The 25,113-nt window shown below is 62.0% G+C and overlaps 1 protein-coding gene across 3 annotated transcripts in view; it reads right to left on the bottom strand.

Moving 5' to 3' along the window:
- The window catches only part of LINGO1 (leucine rich repeat and Ig domain containing 1), a 70,035-nt gene that overhangs the window by 7,007 nt on the left and 37,915 nt on the right, over positions 1-25,113 (bottom strand). The window contains exon 3 of one of the 3 annotated variants that reach the window (XM_041745982.1): positions 12,742-12,849. Coding sequence is in view for 1 of the 3 variants with exons in the window: in XM_041745981.1 (XP_041601915.1) it covers positions 9,542-9,547 (6 nt within the window). In the remaining 2 variants the exon portion in view is untranslated. Of the gene's footprint in view, positions 1-9,541; positions 9,653-11,513; positions 11,663-12,741; positions 12,850-25,113 lie in introns of those variants that run through there. The other 2 variants (XM_041745984.1, XM_041745981.1) reach the window with 2 other exon arrangements.

Raw genomic sequence — 25,113 nt, forward strand, 5'->3', positions numbered from 1 at the left:
CACTGCCACCGCTGGGCCCAGGGCCTCGGGTGGCAGCCTGGGTGTGTGACCTGAGGGCCCGCAGCGGGTTGTCGCTCCCCGTGGAAATGAGGTAGGCGTGCACCACGGCGTCCTGTCCTGCCAGGCTTCCTGTCTACCCTGGGCTGCAGCAGGAGGGAGGGAGCAGGGACCGGTCAGCCCTGTCAGGGCTCCCACCCAGAGATGAGCAGAAGCGCAGGAGGGAGGGGGGGCCCAGGAGGAAGGAAGGGGAGGAGTGGCAAGGGTGGGGGAGGACAGGCGAGGCTGGCCCACACTCAACCACCAGGCCCCAAGCACTCGGCAGGCCCAAGTCCTCAGCATCAGCACTGCCCTGCGAGGTAGGCCTGACTCCAAAGGGGAAGGGACCCCTGCAGGGTGACCAAAGCATTGACCCAGTCCTCAGACTTGCCCTGTCCCCAACTCCTGACCAGCCTGACGCCAGAGCATGGTCCCCTGCATCTGCTTCCTGAGACGACGAGGTGTTAGTGGGAAGCAGGCCGCTGGGAGCAGGCAACGGGCTCGATGGGGTGGGGGTGAAGCCTGCCTAGGAAGCCCTCCATGGTCACCCAGGTAGGGCCTCCATCCTGCAGGGGTGGGTGGCTGCCCATCACAAGCCACGAGCCCAGGATTGACCAGCTTGCGGAATCCAGCTAAGAAGGGATCACCACCCAGAGCCCCCCCAGCATCTCTACGGGGTCTGAGGACACTGCACCTGTCTCCCTTCTCCCCGTGGGAGTTTCTGCGGCCCCCCTCTGTGTCTCCCAGTGCAGAGCCCATCCCACGAGTGCTGGGGCAGCTCCTGACACAGCTGCTCCTCGCCCAGGCTCTACCCGAGGGGCTTCCTGGAGGAGGAGGAGGCTCACTTGAGCCCAGGCTCCGCAGGGCTGGAGAGCATCCAGGGACCCCTAATTGCTCTCTCGGATCCCAAATCGGATCCCAAATCCCACCATCCTGGGCTCCTTCCAGAGCTGCTCCCTGCTGAGGTATGAATGGCTGATAACCCTTGGCAGTGAGCTGCTAATGGGGGAACTGAACTGGCCGGGTCAGCCTAACTGGGCAGGGGCTGCCCCTGGCAGGGCGGGTGGGAGAGGGGTGGGAGGGCCGGGAGCCCTGAGAGGAGGGCCTCAGTGTCTGTCCTCCAGGGCTGGCCACCCTCCCTGGCCCATCCTCCCTCTCTCCCTCCTCCTCCCCCTGCTGCTGCCCCCACAGGGAGGAAAAAATCAACCTGGAAGAAAATTGAGGTCACGTCCTTTGTCGTGTAGGATTCTTTATTTTCCTCTTGTTCTTGGTTCCGGCAGAGTTGCTGGACCCCCAGGGTGTGCGTGTGCGTGCGGTGGGGAGCTGTGTGGGCGTGCCTGCCTGCTGCCTCCTCCCGCCTGGCCCAGTGCCGGGCCCAGTACCACCAGCCTGGCTCTCAGCTGTGCTGGGCAACTCCAGCCTCTCCCCAGGGTGCTCACCGGGCACCTCAGTGGCAGCCAGGTCGGAGGGTGCCGCCTGCCTGCTTGCGTGGCCCTGGGCAGGCACCCGCCCCATCACCCACCTCACTGGGGCAGCTGACCTCACGAGCGGCCAGCCTTCCGGCCAGCCCATAGCTCCAGGCCGTCTTCGGGATAAATTATGAATTTTAATTGTCAAAGTATCTTAGTGTTTAAAGGCTTCTATATATAGGCTCTGGCCTCCAGGAGCAGCCAGCCTGGTGGGGCGGAGCAGTGGTAGGACACGGCCGAGAGGAGCCAGTTCTGGGTGGGCGGAGGGCACTGGGCCCACAGGTCCCACGTCCGCAGTCCAGTCCAGGCACCCTGCGCATCCACCCTGCTCTCTGAGCGCAGGTGAGTCCTGGGCCACTCTGGGCCCTGGCTGCCCTTCCCAGGCTGGCTCTGAGGTTAGGAGTCCAGCTAGGAGGCTAGGAGCTGTCCTAAGGGAGGTGGGAGGGAGCACTGGTTCTAGGAAGCTTCCGTACTGTCTGTGCTGAGTCCACCTGAGTGCACAGCATGCCTCCTTGGATGGGAGCTGTCCCAGAACCAAGGAGGGGTGGGCAGGTGCCCAGGGGCAGGTGTCCCAGACCAAGGAGGGGTGGGCAGGTGCCCAGGGGCAGGTGTCCCAGACCGAGGAGGGGTGGGCAGGTGCCCAGGGGGGCAGGTGTCCCAGAACCGAGGAGGGGTGGGCAGGTGTCCCAGACTGAGGGGGGGGGAAGGTGTCCCAGAACTGAGGGGGGGGCAGGTTCCCAGGAGCAGGTGTCCCAGAACCGAAGAGGGGTGGGCAGGTGTCCAGGGGTAGGTGTCCCAGACCGAGGAGGGGTGGGCAGGTGCCCAGGGGCAAGTGTCCCAGAACTGAGGGGGGGGGGCAGGTGCCCAGGGGCAGGTGTCCCAGACTGAGGAGGGGGGTGCAGGGGCCCAGGGGCAGGTGTCCCAGAACTGAGGGGGGTGGCAGGTACCCAGGGGCGAGGAGGGGTGGGCAGGTGCCCAGGGGGACACGTGTCTCAGACTGAGGAGGGTGGGCAGGTGCCCAGGGGCAGATGTCCCAGAATCGGGGGCGGGGGGCAGGTGCCCGTGTGGTAGCCTGAGGAGGCGCAAGGAAAACACGGGTCCGGGCCGCTACAGGTCCCTTCCCACCTCTGCCCAGGTTAAAAGGCCAACCTAGGCTCAAAGGGGCAAGAAGGTACCCGTCAGCCCTCACCTGGGCCAGCGTGGGAGGTGCCTGGAGATCTCTCACCTTCCTGCCTCCCCCAGTCCTCAGGGCTCCTCTACCTTGAGGACAGCTCAGGGCGCCCGTCTCAGGCTTTGGAGGCCTGGAAACCAGCCAGCCCCCCACCCCGGGGGTGCCGCACCCCCACTCCAGCAGCCACGCACGGGAAGGCCAGAGACCGAACATTGCGAGGATAATGACGGCCTTTCACGTGCCAGGCATCATTCTAAGCACTTTACGTACAAAATTCATTTCTCCCAACATGACTGGTTGAGGTAGGACATGCTATTTATCCCCATTTTGCAGATGGTAAAAAACAGAAGCACGAACAGGTTCTCCAACTTGCTCAAGGTCACAAAGAGGTCTCGTAACTTGCTCAAGGTCACACAGGTTCTGATGCAGGTTCAAGGGCCTGCTAAGCTGTAGGGTGGCGGGCACGCGGCTTTATGTCTCGGGCTCGAAACTCCCCCTCCAGAAAAGGGGAGGACAGACCTCTCGCTGCCTTCTCCCAGCTGGGGGCAGAGAGGTCAAGAGAAGGAAGGAAACACACTGAGTGCTTTGCAGAAGGACCTCACCCACCCTCACCACATACCCCACTTCGTGGATGGGGAAACTGAGGCTCCAAGCCATTAGTTCACCTGCCCGAGGTCCCTAAGCTTGCCTGACTCCAGAGGCTGGGTAACCCTAGAGACCACCACATAGATGACGGAAGGCCCAAGAAATCAGGGCCTCGACCCTGGGTCCCACAGCATCTCAGGGCCAGGGCCTGAGAGGAAGCCCAGCCTCTTGGCTGCAGCCAGAACCTTCTCTCCGCAGCGTGCTGCCAGGATCCCGTGCTGGGGCTAGATCAGGGACAAGTGAAGGTTTGAGTTATTTCTGCCTCAAAAAGACGAGATTTAAGAGCAACCCCCAGATTTATCCCAAATCAAGGTCCAGCAAGTTTTTTATAACATGGACGGGGAAACCATAAATAAAAACACTTGCCCTTCCACCGCCACGGACTATTCAAAGCCCTCTCTGCTCAAGTGGATCTTGGCCAACCCCTTGCCGAAACCCATTTTTCCAACCCGTACACGGAGATCAGAGTCAAGGTGGCGAAGCCCTCTGGTTAGACGTGTGTGAGTGCTATGTTCTTCTCAGGCACGATCGACGCCTTTACCCAGCTGCCTGTTCATGAGCAGCCCAGGCTTGGGGGGGGCCTCTCTGCAAATCTCTAGGGGTGTCCCAAGGCAGAGAGTGCAAAGAGCCCGATGCTGCCTAGAGAGGGTGGAGTCAAAGCCCACAGGCAGAGTCCTGGGGGAGGCCCACTCAGCTCAGTGTGAGAAATCAAGTGGAAGACCACACGGTTCAGGATGGAAGATCTGCCCTAGTAGTAGTGGGTGAGTGGCCTGCCACGAGAGGTATGCAAGCAGAGCAGAGCAGATCACTGATGCCGGAGGGGAACCCCTCTGCCAGGACCACACCTCAGCGGCCCCTCTCAGCTCTGAGACCCCTCCACCACACACCTAAGTAGAGGGACTGGAGACAGCCGGGCCGGCCCTCCCAAGAGCCCTACTAGGACTGGCTCCCCCACTGGGCCAGGCAGAGGAAGCATGCTGGCCGGGCCCCCACCCCCTCGCAGAGACACGAGCAGGTTCTCTGTAGAGGGAAGCAGAGGAGGTGGCAGAGAGAGATTAATTCCCTGAAAGGGGAAAAAATAGAAAAACACACACACACCACACACCCTAATAACATGTAATAAGAGGTTGGAGACAAGGAACAATGCCCTGGTAATGTCACCCTGGCGGCAATCAATTTGGGTGTCACATGAAATAGGCATAATTATTCCGCCAGCCCGTCGCTCGTCTCTAACTAGCTCCAGGGGCCCAGGTCCGGGCGGGGAAAGCGGCCTGGAATCAATCGTTGGTGCACCAGCTGGCAGAGAGAGTGGCTCCAAATTACCTTGCCAGCCCCGAGCTTCTCGGCCTCTGGGGGCACGCAGGGTCCTGAGGCCTCCCGGGAGGACTCTGCTAACGCCCGGGAGCCACCTTGCTCAGCCAGCCCTCACCCACTCAACGGGCAAGAGCAGTCAGGGAGGACTCCAAGGAGGTGGGAATACATTTGTCTCATCCAGTATTCATTCCCCAGCTCACCAAACTCTTATTAAGGACTCCCCAGGCCAAGCCCCACACCAGACCCCAGCGTGTGGAGACAGGGTTTTCAGGAGGCCATGCATTATTAAGACAATGAAGCGCAAGCTCGCTCCCTCTCCCAAGCGAGTACCGCCCCTGCCCATCCTGGGGGTGAACGCAGAACCACTGGGGTTCCTTTGGCTCCAACTGTGCAGGAGTTTATCTCTCTTTGCTCTTCCTTCACCCCCCATCCCTGGGGGGTCCTCCTGACTGCTCTTGCCCATCCCTGAGCTCAGGGCTTGTCGAGACAGCATCCCCACTAACGGGGGATGCTGAGGTAGGTACACAAGGGACAACTGCTTCCTAAGCATCTGTTACACGTTGGCTGTTGCCCATCTCAATCCCCATTTCCTACATCAGAAACCCTGAATCCCGGAAATGCAAATCAAGACCAGAATGTAACACCATTTCACACTCAATCAATTGGTAAAACCCAGACGGCTGACCACACCGAGCATTGGCAAGGGTCAGGGGAGCACTGGGGACACCACTCCTCTGCTCAGGAAGCATAAATGGTCCGACTCATTTGGAAAACACTTTTAGTAAAGGTGAGTACGAACATGCCCTGCGGCCCAGCAATTCCGCTCCTAGCCAGATGCCCCAGAGCCACTCCGCACATCACCTCAGGCGACGGGGCAAGAAGGTTCACGGCAGCATGGTTTGGAGAGAGCAACCCACATGTCCATCAACACAAGAATGATAAATACACTGTTCAAACAGCAGAACATTATATACCCGCAAAAACAGACTACATCTACCATTCTTTGCCAGAATACCGACGAAGCTTAGGAATATGACGCTTGAGGAGGAAAAAAAGCAAGTTCTAGAGAGCTGCAGCTTGTTTCAGGTTCTTCTGACAAAGTTCAAAAGTAACCCAAACTGAGCAATTTCCATATATTAAAAGACACGATTTTAAGAAAGGCAAGGGCATGCTCACCCGATAATTAGGATAGTGGCTGCCTTAGAGAAAGCCACCAAGGAATAAAGTGAGGGGAAGCACACAGGAGGCGCACACCACTATGGCAGCGCTAGTATTCAGGCTGCGGAGTAGCGCTGCTGCATCTGTAATAGTTATTACTACTAATGCTAAATACGTGAATCAATTCCCAGGCCACACCCAGGTGAGCGAGCTCTGATCCCCAGGAGACCGAGGAAGGCTTCTAGAGGGAGCGTGTGAGCTGGGGACTTTGGGCGAGTCAGTCTACCTGCCTGGCTCTCTCAGATTTCTCAGCTATCAAATCAAATCTCTGTACCAGCTCCGGGGGGAAGACTGAGAACATATCACTGATAGAAGTTACGAGTAGCTAGGGCAGCCCGGGGGGCTCAGCGGTGTAGCACCACCTTCAGCCCAGGGGGTGATCCTGGAGACCCGGGATCGAGTCCCACATGGGGCTCCCTGCATGGAGCCTGCTTCTCTCTCTGCCTATGTCTCTGCCTCTCTCTCTCTCTCTCTGTGTCTCTCATGAATAAATAAAAATTAAAAAAAAAAAAAAAGTAACAAGTAGCTAGCATTTCCTGAGAGCTTACTCTGTACTAGGCCCTGTTCTAAATGTTTTGCATATATTTGCATACTAAATTGTCCCGCTGGGCCTACAGGTCAACAACCTTGCTATCCTCCCTTCATGGATAAGAAGCCGCAGGAGGCCCAGGGAGGTTAAGTAACCAGGCAAGGTCTGAACCCAGGCATCTGGCTCCAGGGGTCACACTCAACAAGTTCACCATAGAGTGACATCAGAGGAACCAAGTACATAGGGGGAGACACTGTTGTCAGTATGTGGCTCTCCCGGACCCACAGCACCCAAGGACCAAGGACATTCATTCATTCATTCATTCAACACATAAACAAACGTCAGTATCGATGCCTCAAATGCATTTGGACATGAACGTGCCTTACCACCACACGTTGTTTCTACAAAGAACTGTCCCCGATTCTAGAATCCCGTTTTCGGTGTCTTTGCAAAGTCTGCTACCACCTCAGGACCCGCAAGTCTCTCTCTCTCTTTCTGGAAGACTTCTGACTACTTCAGCCTCCCCCAAACAAATCCAATCCTTCTCTGAGGGCCTGGGTGTGCTACCAAGTACCCTACCTGGGGCATCCTTGGGTGTCACCTGGCTCTGTCCATCCACACAGGCTGAGGATATGGAGTCCCCTTTAGGTGGTCCTTGCTACCAGCCAACTACTGCTCCCCAGTGCCTCCCAGCATCTTCCCTATCCAGGGGGCCAAGCAGGGGAGCCCCGGGGGTGGGTACGTGATTCCCCAGGGCTGAACATTCAAGGCAATCCATGGGAGCCCTAAGACGACCTAGTCTGGAGCTGAACAGACAGTTGGTCCAGGATGTGTAGAATTAGCACATGATTAATTGGTACAATATTAGGTCCAAACCAGTGTGGCTCTTCACTGTGGGTGCCTGGAGAAGGAGGGTCAGTAACTTGGAGCAGTCAGGGAGGCTTCCCTGAGCAGAGGCAGGGAGAAGAGGAGGGGGAGGGCCTCTGGGTAGGGATGCTGGACCAAGACAGGTGGTAGGAACTGGTGGGAAGGTAGAGGAACTGGTGGGAAGAAAACAGAGCCATCACTGGGTAACCACTGGGAGGAGGAGGAGGGCCCTGGAGCTGGAAGGCACCATCTTTCCATAGAGTGCCACGCAGAGGACAGCAGGATGGAGAGACCCCGGCCAGCAGGCTAAGACTCTGACTTTGAAATCACCATCGTCCACTGCCTCCCCACCCTGGCTGTCACTAGCTCTACATCTGACACACTGCCTCGAGCCTCCATGGGACCCTGCATACATCACCCCGCACCGCCTCCCTCCTCCAGCCCCAGCTGTGATCCTCCGGCCCTTTGCTCTGGTGGGCACCTGGAGATAGCAGCAGATGAGCCATCACTGGTACCAGGGATCCTGTCTGGCTTTATGCTGAACAAAGACCCACACACAAGAGGTTTCTGGGTCTTTTATGGTTTTGGTTTTTCTTGGTGTCCCTCTAAAATTTCAAGTTTTAGAAAACAGTATCTAGGCAAGGAAAACATGGGTAGTCAGAGGCAGGGGATGGAACAGCTGACTACTATGCAAGGGGCAGAGCAGCCTCTCCACTTCCCTCTAGGCACCCAGGGCCCTCTCCCCACAAGCCAAGGTTCCTGGGCCTTGAGCACCCAGGACCCCCAAAATCTGGACCCGTGGACTGAGGGCCTTCTCTAACTCTGGGCCCTGGGGAGCACTGCAGCCTTGACCAAGCCCTACCCAAGGCACACCTCACACTTAAATTGGCAGGGGGCGGGGGAGGGGACAGAGACAGCAAGCACATCTGGGTGAGCCTGCCTTCACCCTTGCTAAGCCCTCCTCCAGGCAGGCATCGAGGCATCTGGGTGCTGCCAGGAGTCCCTACCTGGGTTCCTAGGAGTTCCTGGCCTCTCCCCTCTGCCACTTTATTCTCTCTCTTCCTGCCTCAGGCAATGAGGAGGAAGCAGGCAAGCTGTCCCCCAGCAGACCAGATCCCACATAAGGACAAAGGATTTGGGAACCCATGACCCTCTCTCCCCTCACCTGCACTCCTTGCTGGATGTGGGGAAGCCCCGGGTGCTTTGCTGCCTGGATGCCCTGGCTCATTGCTCCCCGGGCATGGGAGGCAGCAGTGTTGGTGGCATAATGACCAGCAGGGCTGAGCCCAGAGCCATAGGCAGGTGCACCTCTGGCCGCCCAAGCCAAGCAGAGGAGCACCAACGGTGGGCTGGGCCTGAAGGGAAGGCGCCAGCCCAGATGGTGGTGCCTCCCACCTCAGGGCCGCCGGCACTCCCAGGGCACCTCCCACATGCCCCTTCTCCCCCACCCTGAGCCCAGGACCTCGGAGAACAAAGGGGATACCTTCAGCAGAGCCAGGGCTGGATGGGGCTGGGCTGAGACCCAGGGTGGGAACAGGGGGCACTGCCCACGGGCCTGGCCCCACCCCTCCTCACAGTGGAAGCCACCTGGAGGGACACGGCCTGGGGGGGGGCACTGGGCCACCTCACAGAGGGTGGGGAGGCGGAACTGGATGCTCTCTTCTCACCTCCCTTCTCTCGGTTGCTTCCCACCTCCCACCGGCAGCCTCAGAATGAAAAGTGGGACAGGAGGAGGTGAGAAGCCGGCTGAAGACAGACAAAGGGAGGCCCCTAAAGGGTTCCCGAGTCCTCCACAACCTCAACTCCGTCCCCTGCACCCTCCTCACCCTCCAGTTCCCCTCTCCTCCCTCCCCGTGGGCCAGGGCAGGAAAGGGGCTGCTCCTTGTCGGGGGAGGAAGACGGTGCCCAGGCAGGAGCCCGTGGAGAAAGCTGGTCCCCGACCGGCATCCACCCCCTGGCAGGTGCCGGGCGCTGCCCGGGGGCATCTGGGACCTAGGAGGGGTGCAGCGCCCGCTGGGCAGGGGCTCATCGTCCGGGCTGGGCAGCGCGGCGGGCGGGGGCAGGGGTGGGGGGTGAGGGTGAGGGTGAGGGTGAGGGTGAGGGTGAGGGTGAGGGCAGGCCCACCCGGCCGGGCGGGTGCCCTCCGGAGCTGCGCGCCCAGCCGGCCCACACCCAGGCGTGCGGGGGGAGCGGCGGCAAGGGAAGGAGCTTCGGGTCTGGGGCCGCAGGGGGTCGGGCCTGCGCCCCCGCGGGGAGTCCGGGGGCTCCGCGCCCCGGGGCCGCCGCGCTCACCTGCATCTCGGGCGCGCCGTCCGTCCGCTGGGCTCGGGCACCAGCCGCATGTCTCCCCGCCGGCTCCCCCGGCCCAGCCCCCTCCCCGTCTCCTCCTCCTCGGCCCACACCTCCGTCCGTCCGTCCGTCCGTCCGCCGCGCGGGGGAGCCGGGCCGGGCCGGGATGAAGCGCGGAGGGCGGGGGCGGGGCGGGGCGGGGCGGGGGCGCTCAGGCCGAGCCTGGTTCCGCGCGCCGGGCCGGGCCGGGGCCGCCGCCGCCTGAGCCGCCGGGGCCGGGGCCGGGGCCGGGGTCGAGGCCGGGCGCGCTCCGCAGCGGGGCGGGGGCGGGGGCGGGGGCGGGGGCCGGGGCCGGGGCTGAGGCCGGCGGGCAGCGGGCGCGCATGCTGGGGCCCGACCCCGGGCGGGAGGGGGCCGGGGGGCCGGGGGGGTCCGCACGCTCCGGGGCCGGGGCCGGGGCCGGGGCCGGGGCCGCCCGCCCGCCCGCTCCCCTCCCGCTCCCGCTCCTGCTCCTGCGCCCGCACCGGCTCCCGCCCGGGCTGCGCGCTCTGCTGCGGCGCGGGGAGGGAGCGCGAGGAGCGAGCGGGGAGGGGGGAGGGGGGAGGGGCCGCGGGGAGGCGGAGTGAGCGGGCGGGCGGGGGGAGGAGGCGCGGCCGCGGGGCCCGGAGCCCGGAGCCCGGAGCCCGGGGGCGGGGGGCGGGGGGCGCACCGGCCGCGCCCTCCGAGGCCCGCGCGCGCTTCCCTGCGTGTGCGCGCGCCCTCCCGTGCGGCCACATGCGTGTGCGCGTGAGCCCGAGTGTGCCCGCACGTGTTCAGCAGGTCCGTGCGCACGGCCGTGGGGCGGACACGCGCCCGACAGCGGCCAAGGCTCCCCCGGCCGCGGTAGTTTGGAGGACGGCGTGGGGGTCAGGCCCGGAGCGCCCGCCCCTTGTCCCCGGGTCCACCGCCGCGGCCCCGGGGCCCGAGGGCGCAGGGGGGCAGCTCCCGGGCGCCCAGCGGAGGGCGCGGGCTCCGCCGCTCCCACCTCGCCCCCGCCCCCTGCGGCCCGCGCCCCGCCCCCGGCTCTGGCCCCGCCCCTGCGGCCCGCGCCCTGGCCCCGCCCCCGGCTCGGCCCCGCCCCGCCCCGCCCCGCCCCGCCCCGCCCCGCCCAGCAGGGGGCAGCCGCCGCCGCGACCCGCGCGGGCCCAGGGCGCTGCACCCACAGGCCGGCAGGGGGCAGCGCGCAGCCTCGGGGCGGGCGCGGCGGACCCCACGTCCGCGCCTCCCGCTGGTCCGGGGCTCCGGGCCCAGGGAGGGGCCGTCTCCTCGGGCGGCGGATCCTCCGGGACCGGCCGACGCGCGCGACCCCCGGCGCCGTGGGCTGCACCGGGACTCGCACCCTTGGGCCTGCCCGCCTCCCGCCCCGCCCCGCCCCCCTGAAAGCAGACGCCCTTCGGCACTAAGTTAACTTGGTCGGAAAAACCACCAATGAGGGCGCCCCCCGCCCCTCCTCCACTCCGGACAGTCTAGCGCACGGGCGCCCCGCGGGGGTCGGCCCGCGGGGGCGAGGGGGGTACGGCTAGGGGGAGGGGTAAGGGGGAGGGGTGGGGGGTAGGGAGTATGGGGTCGGGGTAAGGGGTAGGGAGTACGGGTAAGAGTACGGGTAGGGATAGGGGTACGGGTACGGGTAGGGGTAGGGGTAGGGCGGACAGGGTAGGGGCATGGGGTCGGGGTAGGGGGTCGGGGTAAGGGTAGGGGTAGGGGTAGGGCGGACAGGGTAGGGGCATGGGGTCGGGGTAGGGGGTCGGGGTAAGGGGAGGGGGTAGGGGTCGGGGCAGGGGCCGGGCAGGGCGCTCCGGCGGCGGCGAAGGAAGCCCGGGACCTCGGGGACCTCGGGGACCTCGGGGACCTCTCCCGGAGCCCCCCACAGCGCGCCCCGCCCCGCCCCGCCCCGCCCGCCGAGCCTCACGCGCGCAGCCCGGGGAGTCGCACGAACCTGCTCCAGCCAAGCGGATCCCGGGCGCTCCGCGGCCTCCCCGCCGCCCCGCCGGCCTGCACCGCCCCGCCCGGCCGCCGCCCCGCGTCCATCGCCGGCCCCGCCCGAGCGCCCCCCGGCAGGTGCGCGCCGCCGCTCCTGCCCCCGCCGCCCTCCGAGGCGCTGCGCCCCCGCGACGGGAGGACGGGCCCGGGCTCGCCGCGGGGGGCGCCCGGCAGGGGGCAGGCTCGGCAGGGGGCGGGGGCGGGGGGCGGGGAGGCGGCGCAGGTGTCCGCGCCCCTCACGGAGCCCGCCCCGGCCCGGCCCCTCCCCGCTGCCGGCGCTCCCCGCGCTCCCGCCCCCCGCGCGCCTCCCACCAGCCCGACAGGAATAGACGCTCTCGGCTCCTGCGTAAAGGCTCGGCGGGCGCGGGGCGGGCGCAGACCCGCAGGGGGGCGGCGGCGGGGGCGGGGGCTATTCCTGGTGCGGCGACTGACGCAGGCACCGCGCGGCCACGGCATCGCCGCCCCCGACTCACCTGCTGCCAGCCTCGGTGACGGCGCAGGAGCTGGGGGGGCGCCCCTGCCCCCACGGCCGGCGCCGGGTCGCCCCCTGCGCGCACCCCAAGAGCCCCGCCTGCGGCTCTGCCCTGGGCCTGGCTTCTCCACCGTGCAGGGTCCCCGCCCTGCCCCCTTGCCGTCTCTGCAGAGGACCGACCCCCCTCCAGCACCTCCGGGTGCACTGCGGTGGGTGGGGCGCAGCTGGGGCAACAAGGCGCAGGAAGGAAGCGCCTTTCGGAGGGTCCAGCCCGGGCCTCGTGCCCAAAGACCCCACAGAAGGGCGGGGAGGCCTGTCACCGGGTCCCCACCCAGTCGGATGTCTCTGCACGAGATGGGGAATGAGGCGCCTCTGCACTCTGGCTGGTGGGGTGGACCCCGCAGAGCCCCCTCCCGGGACCCACCCTGGGGACCAATGTGAACATCGGGGCGGCCTGGCCCAAGGCTTCCTTGTCATAACCTAACCCGGGGACCCTGCCGGCCTACAGCTGCGGACTGTTCCCCCCACACTTGCAAGCGTCAGTCCTCATTGGCCTGCCCGCACCTGGGCTTCAAGACCAAACTGAGACCTCTATTAGTGGTCTCGATTCCTGTCTCCCCTCCCCAGACTGAAATGGCCTGGGAAGCCAGGCCGCAGCCTCCTCCCTCTCTATCCTCAGACTAGCAGCTCCCAAGAGCAGGCCTCAACCTACCTGTCTCGCGGGTGGGCACACGGCAGATCCTGGCTTCAGGGAGAATATTCGGCAAGCCTCAGTCAAGCAGGAGCCGATGGCTGGAAGCAGCAGCCAGCCTGCAGTGGCCTGAGTGAGAACAGCAAAGTAGAGAAACTGGAACGTGTTTGCCAGGGGACTGGGGAGGAGGGGACCAGGCCCTGGAACCTTTGCTCAGCCCCTACTGTGAGCCAGGCTCAGAGCCACAACTTCGAGTACTTGTCACTTCAACCCTGGTATTACCACCCCTATTGTACAGATGAAACACTGAGGCTCTGGGGAGGCTGGTATCTTGCCCAAGTTCAGTCTGATAGAAGCAGGGCTGGACTTTGAAGCTCGGCGCGTGCCTGATGTCACAGCGCCAGCTCTGGGCTCCCCCACTCTGCGAGGCCGTGGATGCAGGAAGAGGGGCCAGTTCTCCAGGGCCCAGGAAGGAATGGGTGGCACTCGCAGGCCCGCCTGTGTGCCAGCTCTGTCGCTGCTGGTGCTGCCTGTGTGCGGACCGGCAGCTCGAGGGGTTTTACGATGATGATTATTTCTGAAGCCACTTGAAATTAATGACAGCTCTAAAATGGCTGGGACAGTGGAGTCATTGCTGAGACCTCTAATTAGCAAGAAAAACGGAGACCAGGAGCTGGGGAGGGGGTGGGGGCTGGAGGGGGTGGGGGCTGGGCAGGCGGCACAGGGCATGGAGCGGGTTGGGGAGCAGTCTGGAGCGGGAGCCAGCAGGAGGTCCCTGGGGAACTAGTGGACACCCCCCCCCCCAATGTCCTAATTTATATCACAAATTTGATTCCGAGCACTTTTAATAACTTGCTCTGCGACCTTGACAGGGCACTGCCCCTCCCTGGGTAAGAGCTTCGCGTAGGGGGTTGGCAGGGTGGGAAGGTGCTGTCTCTGTGGCCCCACGTGGACAGTGGGGTGAATGCGATGTGACCTAAGGGGGGGCTCCTTCAAGGCTTCTGAGTTCCTAGAAGGCTGAAGCCCAGGAATGGGGGGGCAGTGCAGCCTCCAGGGGCATCAGGGTCCCCACGCGCAGCCCTCCGTGCTGGGGTTGCTGAGGCCGCGGGTATAATGAAGTCCTAAAGACTCAGGCTGCAGTGAAGTGGATCAGGAAGTAGCAGAAAATCCATAGGTCAGAGCCCCGCACTGGTGCAGCCATGGAGGGGGCGGAGATGGGGCCTCCGAGGGGCTGGCAAGAAAGCCCTCTTGGAGGTGGGCCTGGAGCTGTGGCCAGGGTTACGACCTTCTTGACACCCTCTGAAGCCCCTCGCTGAGCCAGAGCGACTCAGGGATGCCAGGGGCCCAGTCAGGCATGTGGCGGAGGGTCATGCCCAGGAACCGCAAGGGAAAAGACAGTCCTCCAGGTGCTCCCCAGTCCCTGTCCCCCATCCTGCATGGGGCAGCCGGCCCCGGGAAGGGCACTGGGGCTCAGCTCAAGGGGACTTTGCACAAAGCACACGTGGAGATGTGCTGATCCCCACGGAGGGATTCCCCCTGCGGCCGAGGCCGAGGCCAGGGCTCCAAGGGCAGAGGTGCAGAAAGCCCACCGTCGCTTCCCCGGTGTCTCTTCCCTGGCAGCCCCCTACCTCACCATGTCTTGTCACTGACAGCTTTCTCAGACTCTCCACCCATTTCTTCCAAACGTTCCCCTCTTCCCTTTCAATCCGGGACTCTGTGTGGCCCCCTCCTTCCAGAAGCCTACTCTGAGCACCTCAGCCTCCTGCTCTGTATCCTTGGGTACCTCTCTGGGCCTCCGTTTCCTCTTCTGGAAGATGGAATATCAGTAGAACCCATTTCATGGGGAATGACGTGAGGGTCTCATGACTTAATACATATCCAGTACTTGATGCGAGGCCTGGCACACGGTAGGTGCCTAAAAAATGTAGGCATATAATAGGTGCTTAATAAATGGTTATTATGCTGCTATGGTTGCTCTCCGTTCCTTGGCCCTCCAGCCCCTCCTCTATAACGACAGAGGTACCTTTCAACGTTCCCACTAAGAGAAGCCTCGACCGAGTTCATCCTCTGAGAATCAGGAACACCCCGAAGGCAGGGATTGATCTTGTGTCTCTTCCACTTTCTGCAGAGAGCCCAGAGCCCGGATTCCAGAGGCGCTGATGTGTGCAAATTAAACTCCGCTGAAATCCACTCATCGGGAAGGACTAGTGGGTTCCCCTTGGAGGCGGAGGGGGCCAGGGCATGGGGGCAGAGACACTCAGATCCTCAACTCTCACTTCCCCTCATCTCGGGGCCTTGGTCACCCACGCCTCCACTGGAAATGTTCCAGCATCCATGACATTCACTCATCTAGCAGCAATGTAGGCAGCAGCCTCCACTACTTGGAATCCCACTGAGAACTGGCTCCTGGAGGATCCAGGGTAGGAGCCGTGCAGACACATAAGGTCCGGGGATTGGCCCTCACTCAGCCTGGCCACACAGCCCTGCTGGGGTTCCTGGGGTGCCTGGTCACTGCATCCAAGAGAGCTGAGAAGCAGGAAATGCATCTGGGGCCAGTGAGAGGGCTGGTCAGCCCCGCCCCCCCCAAAGTTCCTCCCCGGGAACACTTGATGTTCCTGACCTTGCAGTTAGCTCTCCTGAAAACGCAAGGAAGTGTACACGCAACTAAAACCAAACCCTCCCCCCGCCCCCAAATAAAACCCACAGATACACCCAAATGATTGAATCGAGAGCAAAAAAAAAAAAAAAAAAAAAAAAAAGCAAACATAAAAAGCAATCTGTAAAAAGGGACCACTCCCTGGCTCTTTGGGAATCTGGGCTCCAGGCTTGGCAGAGCAGCTTCTCCCGAGAGCCTGGGCTCGGCTGTCCCCATGGATCATGTCAGGGGGCACTTGAGCTAATGTGTGCAAACAGGCAGCACTATTAGCAAATCCATTCATTAAGCGCTTGTCTTGAGTTCCGTTGTGCAGCAGCCTTGTTTATTAACTTAAGTTGGAACCTGTTATTAAGTCAAAGGCAGCGGGTGGTGGCTCAGAAGGTGTCTAGCCTTAGAGCCGAGCAGTCCTGAGTTCCAGTTCTGGCTCCACCTCCAACTGCTGTGCGACCCCGGGAAAGTCACTTCACCTCTCTGAGCCTCCATCGCCCTGTGATAGGTGGCAGCTCCCTCAAGGACTCCCCGTGGTCCCTACCTTCTGGCACTTCCCCCACTGAGTGCAATCCCCTCCCCCTGAGTGTGGGCTGGACTAATGGAGTCACTTCTAATGACGAGGATATGATGGGCTAGCCCTTCTGAGGTCAGGGTACAAAGCTACAAAGAGACTAGCTGTCATCTTGGGAACCCTCTCTCCATCACTGGCTTGTTCACTGGGACAGGTAACAGATGCCCTATTATTAGCTGCCCTGGTGAGGAGCCCACATGGAAAGGAACCAATGTCTCTAACCAACACCCCCATGAGGCCCTGAGGCCTTCCAATACCCACACGAGCAAATGTAGAAGCAGACCCCGCCCAATTCGAGCCTTGAGATGACTGATGCTCTGGCTAACACCTGTACTGCAGCCTTGTGAGACACCTGGAGTTGGTGGTCCCCAGCTAAGCCTCACCTGGATTCCTAATCCACAGAACCTGTAAGATAATATAAATTTGTTGTTTCAAGCCACTGGGTGTTGGGGTGATTTGTTACGCAGCCATAGACAACTAACTAATACATACTCCATCTGTGAGATGAGCAAAACATTACTTTCTCCCAGTGTGGCCGGCTGGGGGCATTGAGATAATGCAGGCAAAGTGCCTACTGCCGGTCGGGGCGAAAAATGGCACAGCAACTTGGTGGTTACCAAGTAGAATTGAAAAGATGCACACTCTATGGTATGTGCCCCACAGGAACATTCACAGGAGACAAGGACACAAGTGTACAAAATGTTTGTACTAGTGAAGACCTGGAAACACCCTACATGCCCATCATTAGGAGAAAACATGACCAGAACAGTGTGTAATCGCACAGGGGATGCCACGTAGCCTTGAAAATGGATGAGCTCCAAAAAAAAAAAAAAAAAGAAAAGAAAGAAAGAAAAAAAGAAAAAGAAAATGGACGAGCTCCACGCACTAACGGGGGTAACCTCACAAACACCAGGTGGAGGAAAGAAACCCAAGGATACATACAAGATGGTATCACCTACATAAGGTTTAAAAGCAAGCCCCAAATCTTATAAACTGTGTATGGAGGAGATCCCTGGGTGGCACAGCGGTTTAGCACCTGCCTTTTGCCTTTTGCCCAGGGTGTGATCCTGGAGACCCGGGGTCGAATCCCATGTCGGGCTCCTGGTGCATGGAGCCTGCTTCTCCCTCTGCCTGTGTCTCTGCCTCTCTCTGTGTGTGTGACTATCATAAATAAATAAAAACTTTAAAAAAATTTAAAAAAAACTGTGTATGGATACCTACATATATAAGCAAAGTCTAAAAATATGCATAAAAAGTTAAAAAAAAATAAAAATATGCATAAAAATGGTCAACAGCAATTCCAGGGGGAGTGCTCCCTCTGGAGAAAGACAAGGTGGAAGTGGTAGAGGCAGGCCCATCCTGAACTCCACACTGAGGTGCTCCCAATGGTTCTAAGCAACATATGTTGGCAGTCCCATGGGTCTATCCTATTATTATCTCTTATAGAGGAGGACTCTGAGGCACAGGGTCTCAGACGAGGCATTCCTAGCTTTCGAGTCCAGCCAATAGGCCAGAGCTTGGCTCCTCACTCTGCCGCCCATTTGGAGGAGGCCACGTTACCTCCCTGGCCTCAGTCTACTCTTCTGGAGCATGGGAGAGACTGGTCCTCTTCCCCTTTCGCAGGTGTGGACTGAGACACCGGGAGTCTTGATTACTCTATCTAGAATGTTTGCAGGGCTCCCATGAGCAGAGCCTGGGGCCACGGAAAGAGAAGTGGACAAGAGAAGGTGTGAATAGAGGACCCATCCACCCATCCACCCATCCATTCACTCCTTCCCTCAACAAACATTCGATACGGCTTTCTCCGAGCCCCAAAGTGCCCACGGTCTAGTGTGCAAGACTTAATGCAGGTGGAGACGGGAGTCGCACACACAGGGGAGTCAGAATGGGTCACCAGGAGGTGGTGGTGGCTGAGCTGCAATCTGGAGGCTAAGCACGAGTCGACCAGCCATAGGGAGGGTGGGGGACAGCGTCCCCCCCGAGCGGAGAGAAGAGCAGGTGCAGAGGCCTGACCCCGGGATGGTGGGGACAGACAGCTGGCCCTCGGGAAGGCCAGCGCTGGCCCAGGTGGTTCCAGCTGCCCCGAGAGGAGGTGTACAGCTGAGGTGGCCACAGTCTCGCAGGTACAGGTCTGCCTGCCGCATCCTCCAGCCAGCTGGGCCCCCGTGTCAGCTCAGCCCTGTTGGGCAGGCCGGGCCCTGCTCCAGAGGGACTAGGAGCAGGAGCGTTCGAACCATCACGGTGCATGTAATTATGTGCAAAATGAAGGGCAGCTCCTTAATAATTGATGGTGGGAGAGAGTCAACATCGGCAGAGGCACCCGGCTGCATCGCCTGGTCCTGTCTGGCTGGGACCCAGGGCGGCCGCCTGGCCACTAATATGCCCATAAATTATTGAAGTTAGAAAAAAGAAAGCAGGTGTCATGTCGCACCCATCAACAGCTTGTTAGCTAAGACTAACAAAGGGGAGCCTGGGCACCCAGCATCGCACGGCATCCCCAACACCCCGCGAGCGCAGAGGGAGATGGATGCGAGCGGGTGTGGGGGGAGCCTAAGGGACTGGCTGGCCCTGCTGCCCGGCCCCTCCCTCATCCAGACCCCCGAGGAGGCCCACAGACCAGGAGCCAGAGGCGGACTGTGGGCTCCCTCGCTGCAGCGCCAGCCGAGGCCAGACAAACCTCCAGGGGCTGTGCTACAGGGGCCTGCCTGGCTCCCGAGGTCGGGGCCACACCCACAGGGTGTCACCCCAGGGAAGCCACCTGCTGGCCTGTGACCTCCATCCCTGGCCAGCTCACCTGCGCCCTCCGAGCCACTTTCCATCCATGCCACCTGGGGACAGTTGTGCCTACCCTGGCGATTAGGAGGTCCTAGGAGAATCTGTGTGTGATATTCCTGGTACATGGGGTGCTCCCTTGTTTTCCCAATCTCGCAGGAGCTCCTAATTAGATCAGGTCTAATGAGGCTTCCCTCTGCTAGGCTCTCTTTCCACTCCATTAAGGCCTGCGTGCAGGACATTAGTAGGAAGGGGGAAGAAGGCTGAGGAGGGGAAGGCATCCAGCTGCCAGGGCTCGGCCCACCCCAGGCTCCACCACACACGGGGCATCCCCACGCTCCAGGGAACAGAGGAGGAAGATGGAGGCAGGGCTGCCAACAGGAGAGGCCTCACGGGGCATGGGCAGGAGGGGGAGGGCTGGATGGCAATACTGGCATTTTGGAACCTCAGTGACAAAGAGCATGGCATCCCACCGTCTCTCGGGCCGAGCATCCCCAGTCTCTGGGATACTTCCTTCAGGGACCAGGGAGCCCAAGCTGGGCATGTGGGTGCCCACGGTGCACCCAGCTCTGCCGAGGGCCACGCAGGACAAGGGGAGGCAGGCCTGGGAAGGCAGCCCTCTACCCGACCTGGCCCGAAGGAGGCAGCCAGTTCGCCCAGAACCTGCTGGAGGCCACACAGGGAGCAGGCGAGGCACGTCAGCTGGGCTTTGGGCAGCAAACGGGCTCCTCTCTCTAGTCCTAAACTATCCCCAGTGGTATATTAGTTCTACAAGGGTTTCCTTCTCCCAGAGGAGTTCTCACCAGCGACGCTTGGGGCTGGGCCTCTCCTCTGGGGGTCCTCTCTGTACCCCCTGCCTTTACAGCCTTGGTCTGTCCCATGGCACCCGTTTCGCACGTGGACAGAGAAGCATCACAGCTGCCAGAGGCCACACAGCAAGTCAGTGCTGAGCCTGCAGCCTTGGCCTCCTGCCTCTCCCCACATGAGTTGGACTCAGTCCCAGGAGGAGGTGGGGAGATTCTCACGCTCATGCCCATGCTCAGCGTCATGTTGTGACAACCGGGACAAGCGCTCTGACAGCCGCTGTGGTGTGGCATTCCCAGGAGCTCTCTTCCTGACCAAGAATTCCTGGTCCTTGGCACCTGCCTGCCCATCGACTGCCCGGTGGGGTTGGGGCAGCTAGGCGGGTGCCTGTGGTAGCAGCCAGATGGCCTGGGCAGAGGGGGATGGGGGCTCTTAGAGGCAGCTTTTGGGACCAGGTGCTCAGTCTGAGCCCTCCGGAGTCCTCCCTCCTCTGAGAGGGAACGTCTTTCACCCGGGATTGCATAGGTCATATGAGGGGAGCTGGAACGTCTCTGTCCAGTTTCAAAGTCTGCTCCAAAGCGATTGCACCTGCCTGCCCATCACCCGGGGATGGGGGTGGGGTGGGGGAAGCATGCAGAAGGTGCAGGGATAAGACTACCGGCTGCTACAAGGACCCAAGCAGGTGTACTTTTGGGGCTGCGCTGGTCGGGTCAGGCCACAGGCCCCCTGTGACCTCAGAATTCAGCACCAACCCCTCTCTGACCCCTTGAAAGTTGGCCCCTTTCTGTCTCTCCCTCTGTCTGTCTGGCTTACTCTCCTTCACTCAGAGGGTCAGGAGAGAGCAGGCAAGCCAGAGCCCTGGGCAGGTAACAGGTGGCCCTGACCAGGCCCCCGGGACGGTGCTGGAAGCTGATGAGAAATGGGGAGCAGGATGCCTGCCTGCCCTGGACCAGGTGGGAGAGCAGGGCTTCCCGGGGGCTCGGGGGAGCGATCCAAGATCCTGGGGGTAGGTAGGACTACCTCAGAGGCGGGAAGGGCCCTCTGTCCCTCCTCATCCGGGTCAGATAGTGGCTCGGACAGCTGGAACCGTCGGCAGTGGTGACTTACAGCGAGGGGTGAGTGGCTCCCAGGGCCCTGTGGATGGCGGGGGGGGGGGGGCGCAGGGAGGAAAACCCCGAGGCCTCAGGTCCCTGAGGGTCCTGCGGGGCCTCTCCTGGCCACGTGGACCTGCACTGCCTCTCCTGCCATCCTTGGGTGCACCACCCGGCCAGTCCTAGTTCAGGAGGCAGGGAGGGGCAGTACTGACGCTGCTCCCCCACGTGCCATGCTCTAGGGCTTGTAGGGTTTGTGTCCCGTGAGGAGGACACTGGCCCAGAGGCAGCGAGCCACGGGGGAGCCTCAGGCAGGGACTCGGGAGACAGGGGCATCCTTCCTGAGAGTCTGCTGCCGCCCCCAGGCAGGATACCCAGGTTTCTGCCCTCCTACTTCATCCCCCTCTAGTATCTGAGGACAGGGAAAGGAGTGAGTGTGGTACATGAGAGAAGCTTCTAGAATGGAAAACCCAGGGCCTCCTTCAGGGCTTCCCAGCTGTGCTGGAGCAGCAACTGGCTCTGCATTTGGGCAGTGCCCTCCCTTTCTGTCTCTCCTCTGCCCAGGTTGTTTAGCAGCCCAGTCGGGTTGGTGAGGGGCACCCTGGTTCCTGGGGTCCCCGGGGCAGCCTGAGCAACAGTCTGCTCCTTCTGGGCCCACCTGCTTGTGGCATTTCTGTTTCCTAGGAAACGGGGTTGACATTAGAAGTGTGAATGACGCCAGGAGGGCAAGAGAGAAGCCAGCACATGTGCCCTGAGCTGACAGGGAATGGGCTCCAGAACAGGGCTGAGCTAGCAGCAGGCTGAGCCCTGGGCAACTCCTCACTGGCCATTCCTGCAGCCGATGGGCACTGCTCCGGCTGCCCCAATTCCTCCAGCAACATGGGCGGAAGGAGCCACTGTGCCCATCTCACAGATGTGAAAACTGAGGCTCAGGAAGGTGAGGTGACTCACCCCACTGAAGCCACAACCAGCAGGCAGGCCTGACCCTGGTGACAGTCACAGAGGTCCTGGGGCAGGAGGAGGACCCTCGTGTGGAGTCCTCTCCGTGGGGGAAGTGACGTGCGGCTCAGGCTGGCAGGCCGAGGTGGGGAGATCTGGAAGGCAGACAATGGGAGAGCCCCCACACTCCCAAACCAAAACACAGACATCCAGGCAGTGTGTTCACACCACCTGCTGGGGCGTGAAAACCAGCCATAAATACCTGCACTGTCGTGGTGGCTCACCAGACAAGTGGGGACAGAGGCCCGGTGTGCCCTCAGGAAATTTCCCAGTGACTCACACACTTGTAGCCGTCCCTCTGCACACCCAGATGCTCCTCCCCCACTCATACACCCCCAGAACCCACTTGCCGGGGGGCCTCTAGCCGCCCCCCACCCTACAAAAGAACGCGGGGCGGAGAAGACCCCCACCCACTCCCCAAATCAGGGGCCTGAGGGGTCTGGCAGGAAGCAGCCCTGGCCAGGCAGCTCGCAAGAGCTCCGTGTATCACAGCCCAGGAAGCCAGGCCAGCAGGAGCCCCGGGCACATGGCGCGGAGTGAGGGCTGACCCTGTGCCTGGCTCCCCCTCACTGTCCCGTCGTGCCCCCACCGCTGCCCAGCTCTCCCTCCACTCTTGAGCGTGGCAGGAGCACCTTCCCATTCAGTCAACATGCTGGCGGGTGCGGGGAGGCACGCACCTGCGCCGACCGCGGCTGAAGATGAACGCTGATGGCACCTCAGGTGTGGAGAGCATCACGCACGCACGCAGCAGCCTGCCAGCCCGGCCCCCCCGCTCGCCCCCAGGCTGCCTGGTCCCACACACGTGCAGGGCTGCCGCCCAGGTGAGCCCGCAGCCCCGTGGCTGCATCACTTCGTGCCCGCACATGTCTCACGGGTCCCTCGAGACAGCTGGCTCTGGGCCCTACTTGAGAAAGGCTGGTGGCCTTTCCTTAAGCCAGAGGTTAGCTCTGGAGGCTGAAGAATAAAGAGAAGCAAAGTTCAGCACGTTGCTGGTAACTCTCCCCTTGCGGGGGACGTCAGGCAGCCTTACTCGGGTGTGGACGGAGAGGCCGCCCAGGAAACAAGGTCCCCGAAGCCGCTCTCGTTCCCCCGCTGCCCAGGGGACCAGGGAACGAGCGAGTGCACGAGCAGGCCTCCGTCTGCGCCTCTCCGTCCTTGGACAGCGCTGTGTGGCCCGCGTGCGTCGTGCACGAGCCCGGTGGCAGTGTCACAGGGCGGACCCCCAACGGCAGAGGCACCACCGGCTCCTCGTGTGCTCTCGCTGCACATCAGGGAAGAGCGTGTGGCCTGGAAGGGACGTATGGCCCCACCGTACCCCAGCAGCAGGAGGGCCCCGGGCAGGAAGCAGAGGCCCCGCCCACCCCGGCACACACGCTGGCACACCGTGGTTCTGTCCCCATATGGGAGTCTGTCCCCAGGGCCCCGCAGTCATGGCAACCGAGAGCGCGGAGCAGAGGGGGTGTGGACGGGCGAGGAGGGGAACGGGCTGTGGCTCACAATTCTTCCAGAGGGCTATGCTCTTTGGGTCTCAAATTTAGGTCAAGGATCTTCAAGCGGGTGGAGCAGGGCAGGAGCCACCTCCCAGGGAGCCAGACCAGGGGCCGTCCACAACCAGCTCCTGGGAGCAGATGGAGCAGGGTATAAACCCGCATCTGGGGCAGGACCTGGAGGCCTGGACGTCTCCCATCTCCTTCCACACAGCCTGGAGGATTTGCTCCACGGGGCCCCTGAGCCGGCTCTGTCCCCAGAGTCACCCCAAGGAGGGTGGGAACTGGGCCAGCCTTCAGTGCCTGGCCTGGAATTAGCCGACCAGCCAGGGAGGGTGTGTTCTCTCCCCACGCGTCTCCCCTGCACCAGGCGCCAGGGCCCTCCCGTGTTCTCCACAGTAACTTCTCCCACAGTTTCAAGAGCAAAAGGGGAAAGCTCTGCTAGTGCCCGTGTCTCCCAGGGAGGGAACCGGGCCACAGAGAGGCACAGGGACTCACCCAAGGGCTCAGGGAAGTAGGTGGTAAAGCTGGACTGGCACGACGAGTACATTCTAGCCGAAGAGCGCAGGGGCTCGGGGAGGGCCCCGGCTGGCTGGTGTGTAGTGGGGGACTTGGAACTTCCGCGGTCTGGCCGCCTACTTCACAGGTGCTGACGCTGAAGCTGGGGGCAGTTTCCCCGGTGGCTTCCCTGCTGGGAGTCTAGGGACCTGGAGGTCCTCAGACCAGGCCCTGCTCTGGACCTTTGGCTGTCCTGGCCCTGATCGCAGAACACAGGCCCATGGAGAGGCAGGCCCTGTCTACAAGAGGATCTGACACAGGTGGGTGGTCCTCAGAGCAGGAGGGGAAGAGTGGGTCTGCCTCAGGGGTCTGCCTCGAGTGTCCTGCAGGAGCGGTCAAATCCTGGCATGCAGAGAAGGGAACATCTAATGGGAAGGAACAGAGGTACGAGGTGCAGAGGCTGCACAGAGCAGGGTCTGCACCAGGCCGCAGAGCGGCCACAGCTGCCCAGCAGGGGCTCAGAGTCAGGATATGCGAGCGGCCCGCTGGGGGCCTGGAAATGCCCCTCCAGGGCCTCCCGCCCCACACCGCGGCCCGTCTTACGCTTCACCAGGATGCCCCCGATGCTCCCCGAGGTGAGGCAGGCCGACTCACAAGTGCACCCAAGGTGAGCTCTCACGGCCGCCCCCCAGGACAGCCCGGCTCCAGCAGGCACGGGGTCCCGGTGGCTCAGGGCGGCCCTGCCAAAGCCTGGGGGTCGTCTGGGCTCCCGTGCCCGCCTCGTCCCTCCCTGCGCCCCGCCCTTCTTTCCTTGTACCTTCCTATTATTGTTCCTTTATTTTATTTTCAGCCCTCAGCACTTTTCCTGAAAGGGAACAGCTGGGCTTCTGGAGTCACAGAGGAAATATTTTTTTGACTACTTTGCAGATTCCCCTTCTCTATGAAAACTGACACCACCCTTGCTAACTGACGGACAGACAGTGAGCGATTCCCTTCCCTGCGTCCTTCCTCCCTCCCCCTCTCTGTTCTAGGGCATCTAGGAAGGACGGGGCCAATGGCAGCAGACACGGAGAGTGGGTCGGGAGCCGGGACGCCTTTGGCATCAGGTGGCAGCTGGGGCCCCCAGCAGCATCACCAACCCCATTTTACAGATGAGGAGACTGAGCCCCAAGATTGCCCAGGCACAACCGTCCTTATCGTGTTGACGTCAGCCACGGAGCTAGCATTCAAGGAGCGCTCGCTGTGTGCCAGGCACTGTGCTGGACACTTCACGAGCAACAGACCCTCTGAGGCCGATATGTCGACAGCCTTGTTTTATGGAAGGGAAATCGGGGCCTAGAGAAGGGCCATCAGGAGCGTCCGGCCACACTCCCGGGCCAGCAGAGCTACAGCGCCGACCATGCAGCCAGGGGGGTGGCCGTTCTGCAACCACAGCCCCCCGCCCGCTGCAGCCGGCTGGTAGTGGGAGAAACGAGCCTCGAACCCGCGTTGGTCCGCACTCCCATCCCAAGGCTGAGCACCACT

The sequence above is a fragment of the Vulpes lagopus genome, chromosome 2 (assembly GCF_018345385.1).
Source record: "Vulpes lagopus strain Blue_001 chromosome 2, ASM1834538v1, whole genome shotgun sequence".
In the NCBI taxonomy this organism is placed as follows: domain Eukaryota; kingdom Metazoa; phylum Chordata; class Mammalia; order Carnivora; family Canidae; genus Vulpes; species Vulpes lagopus.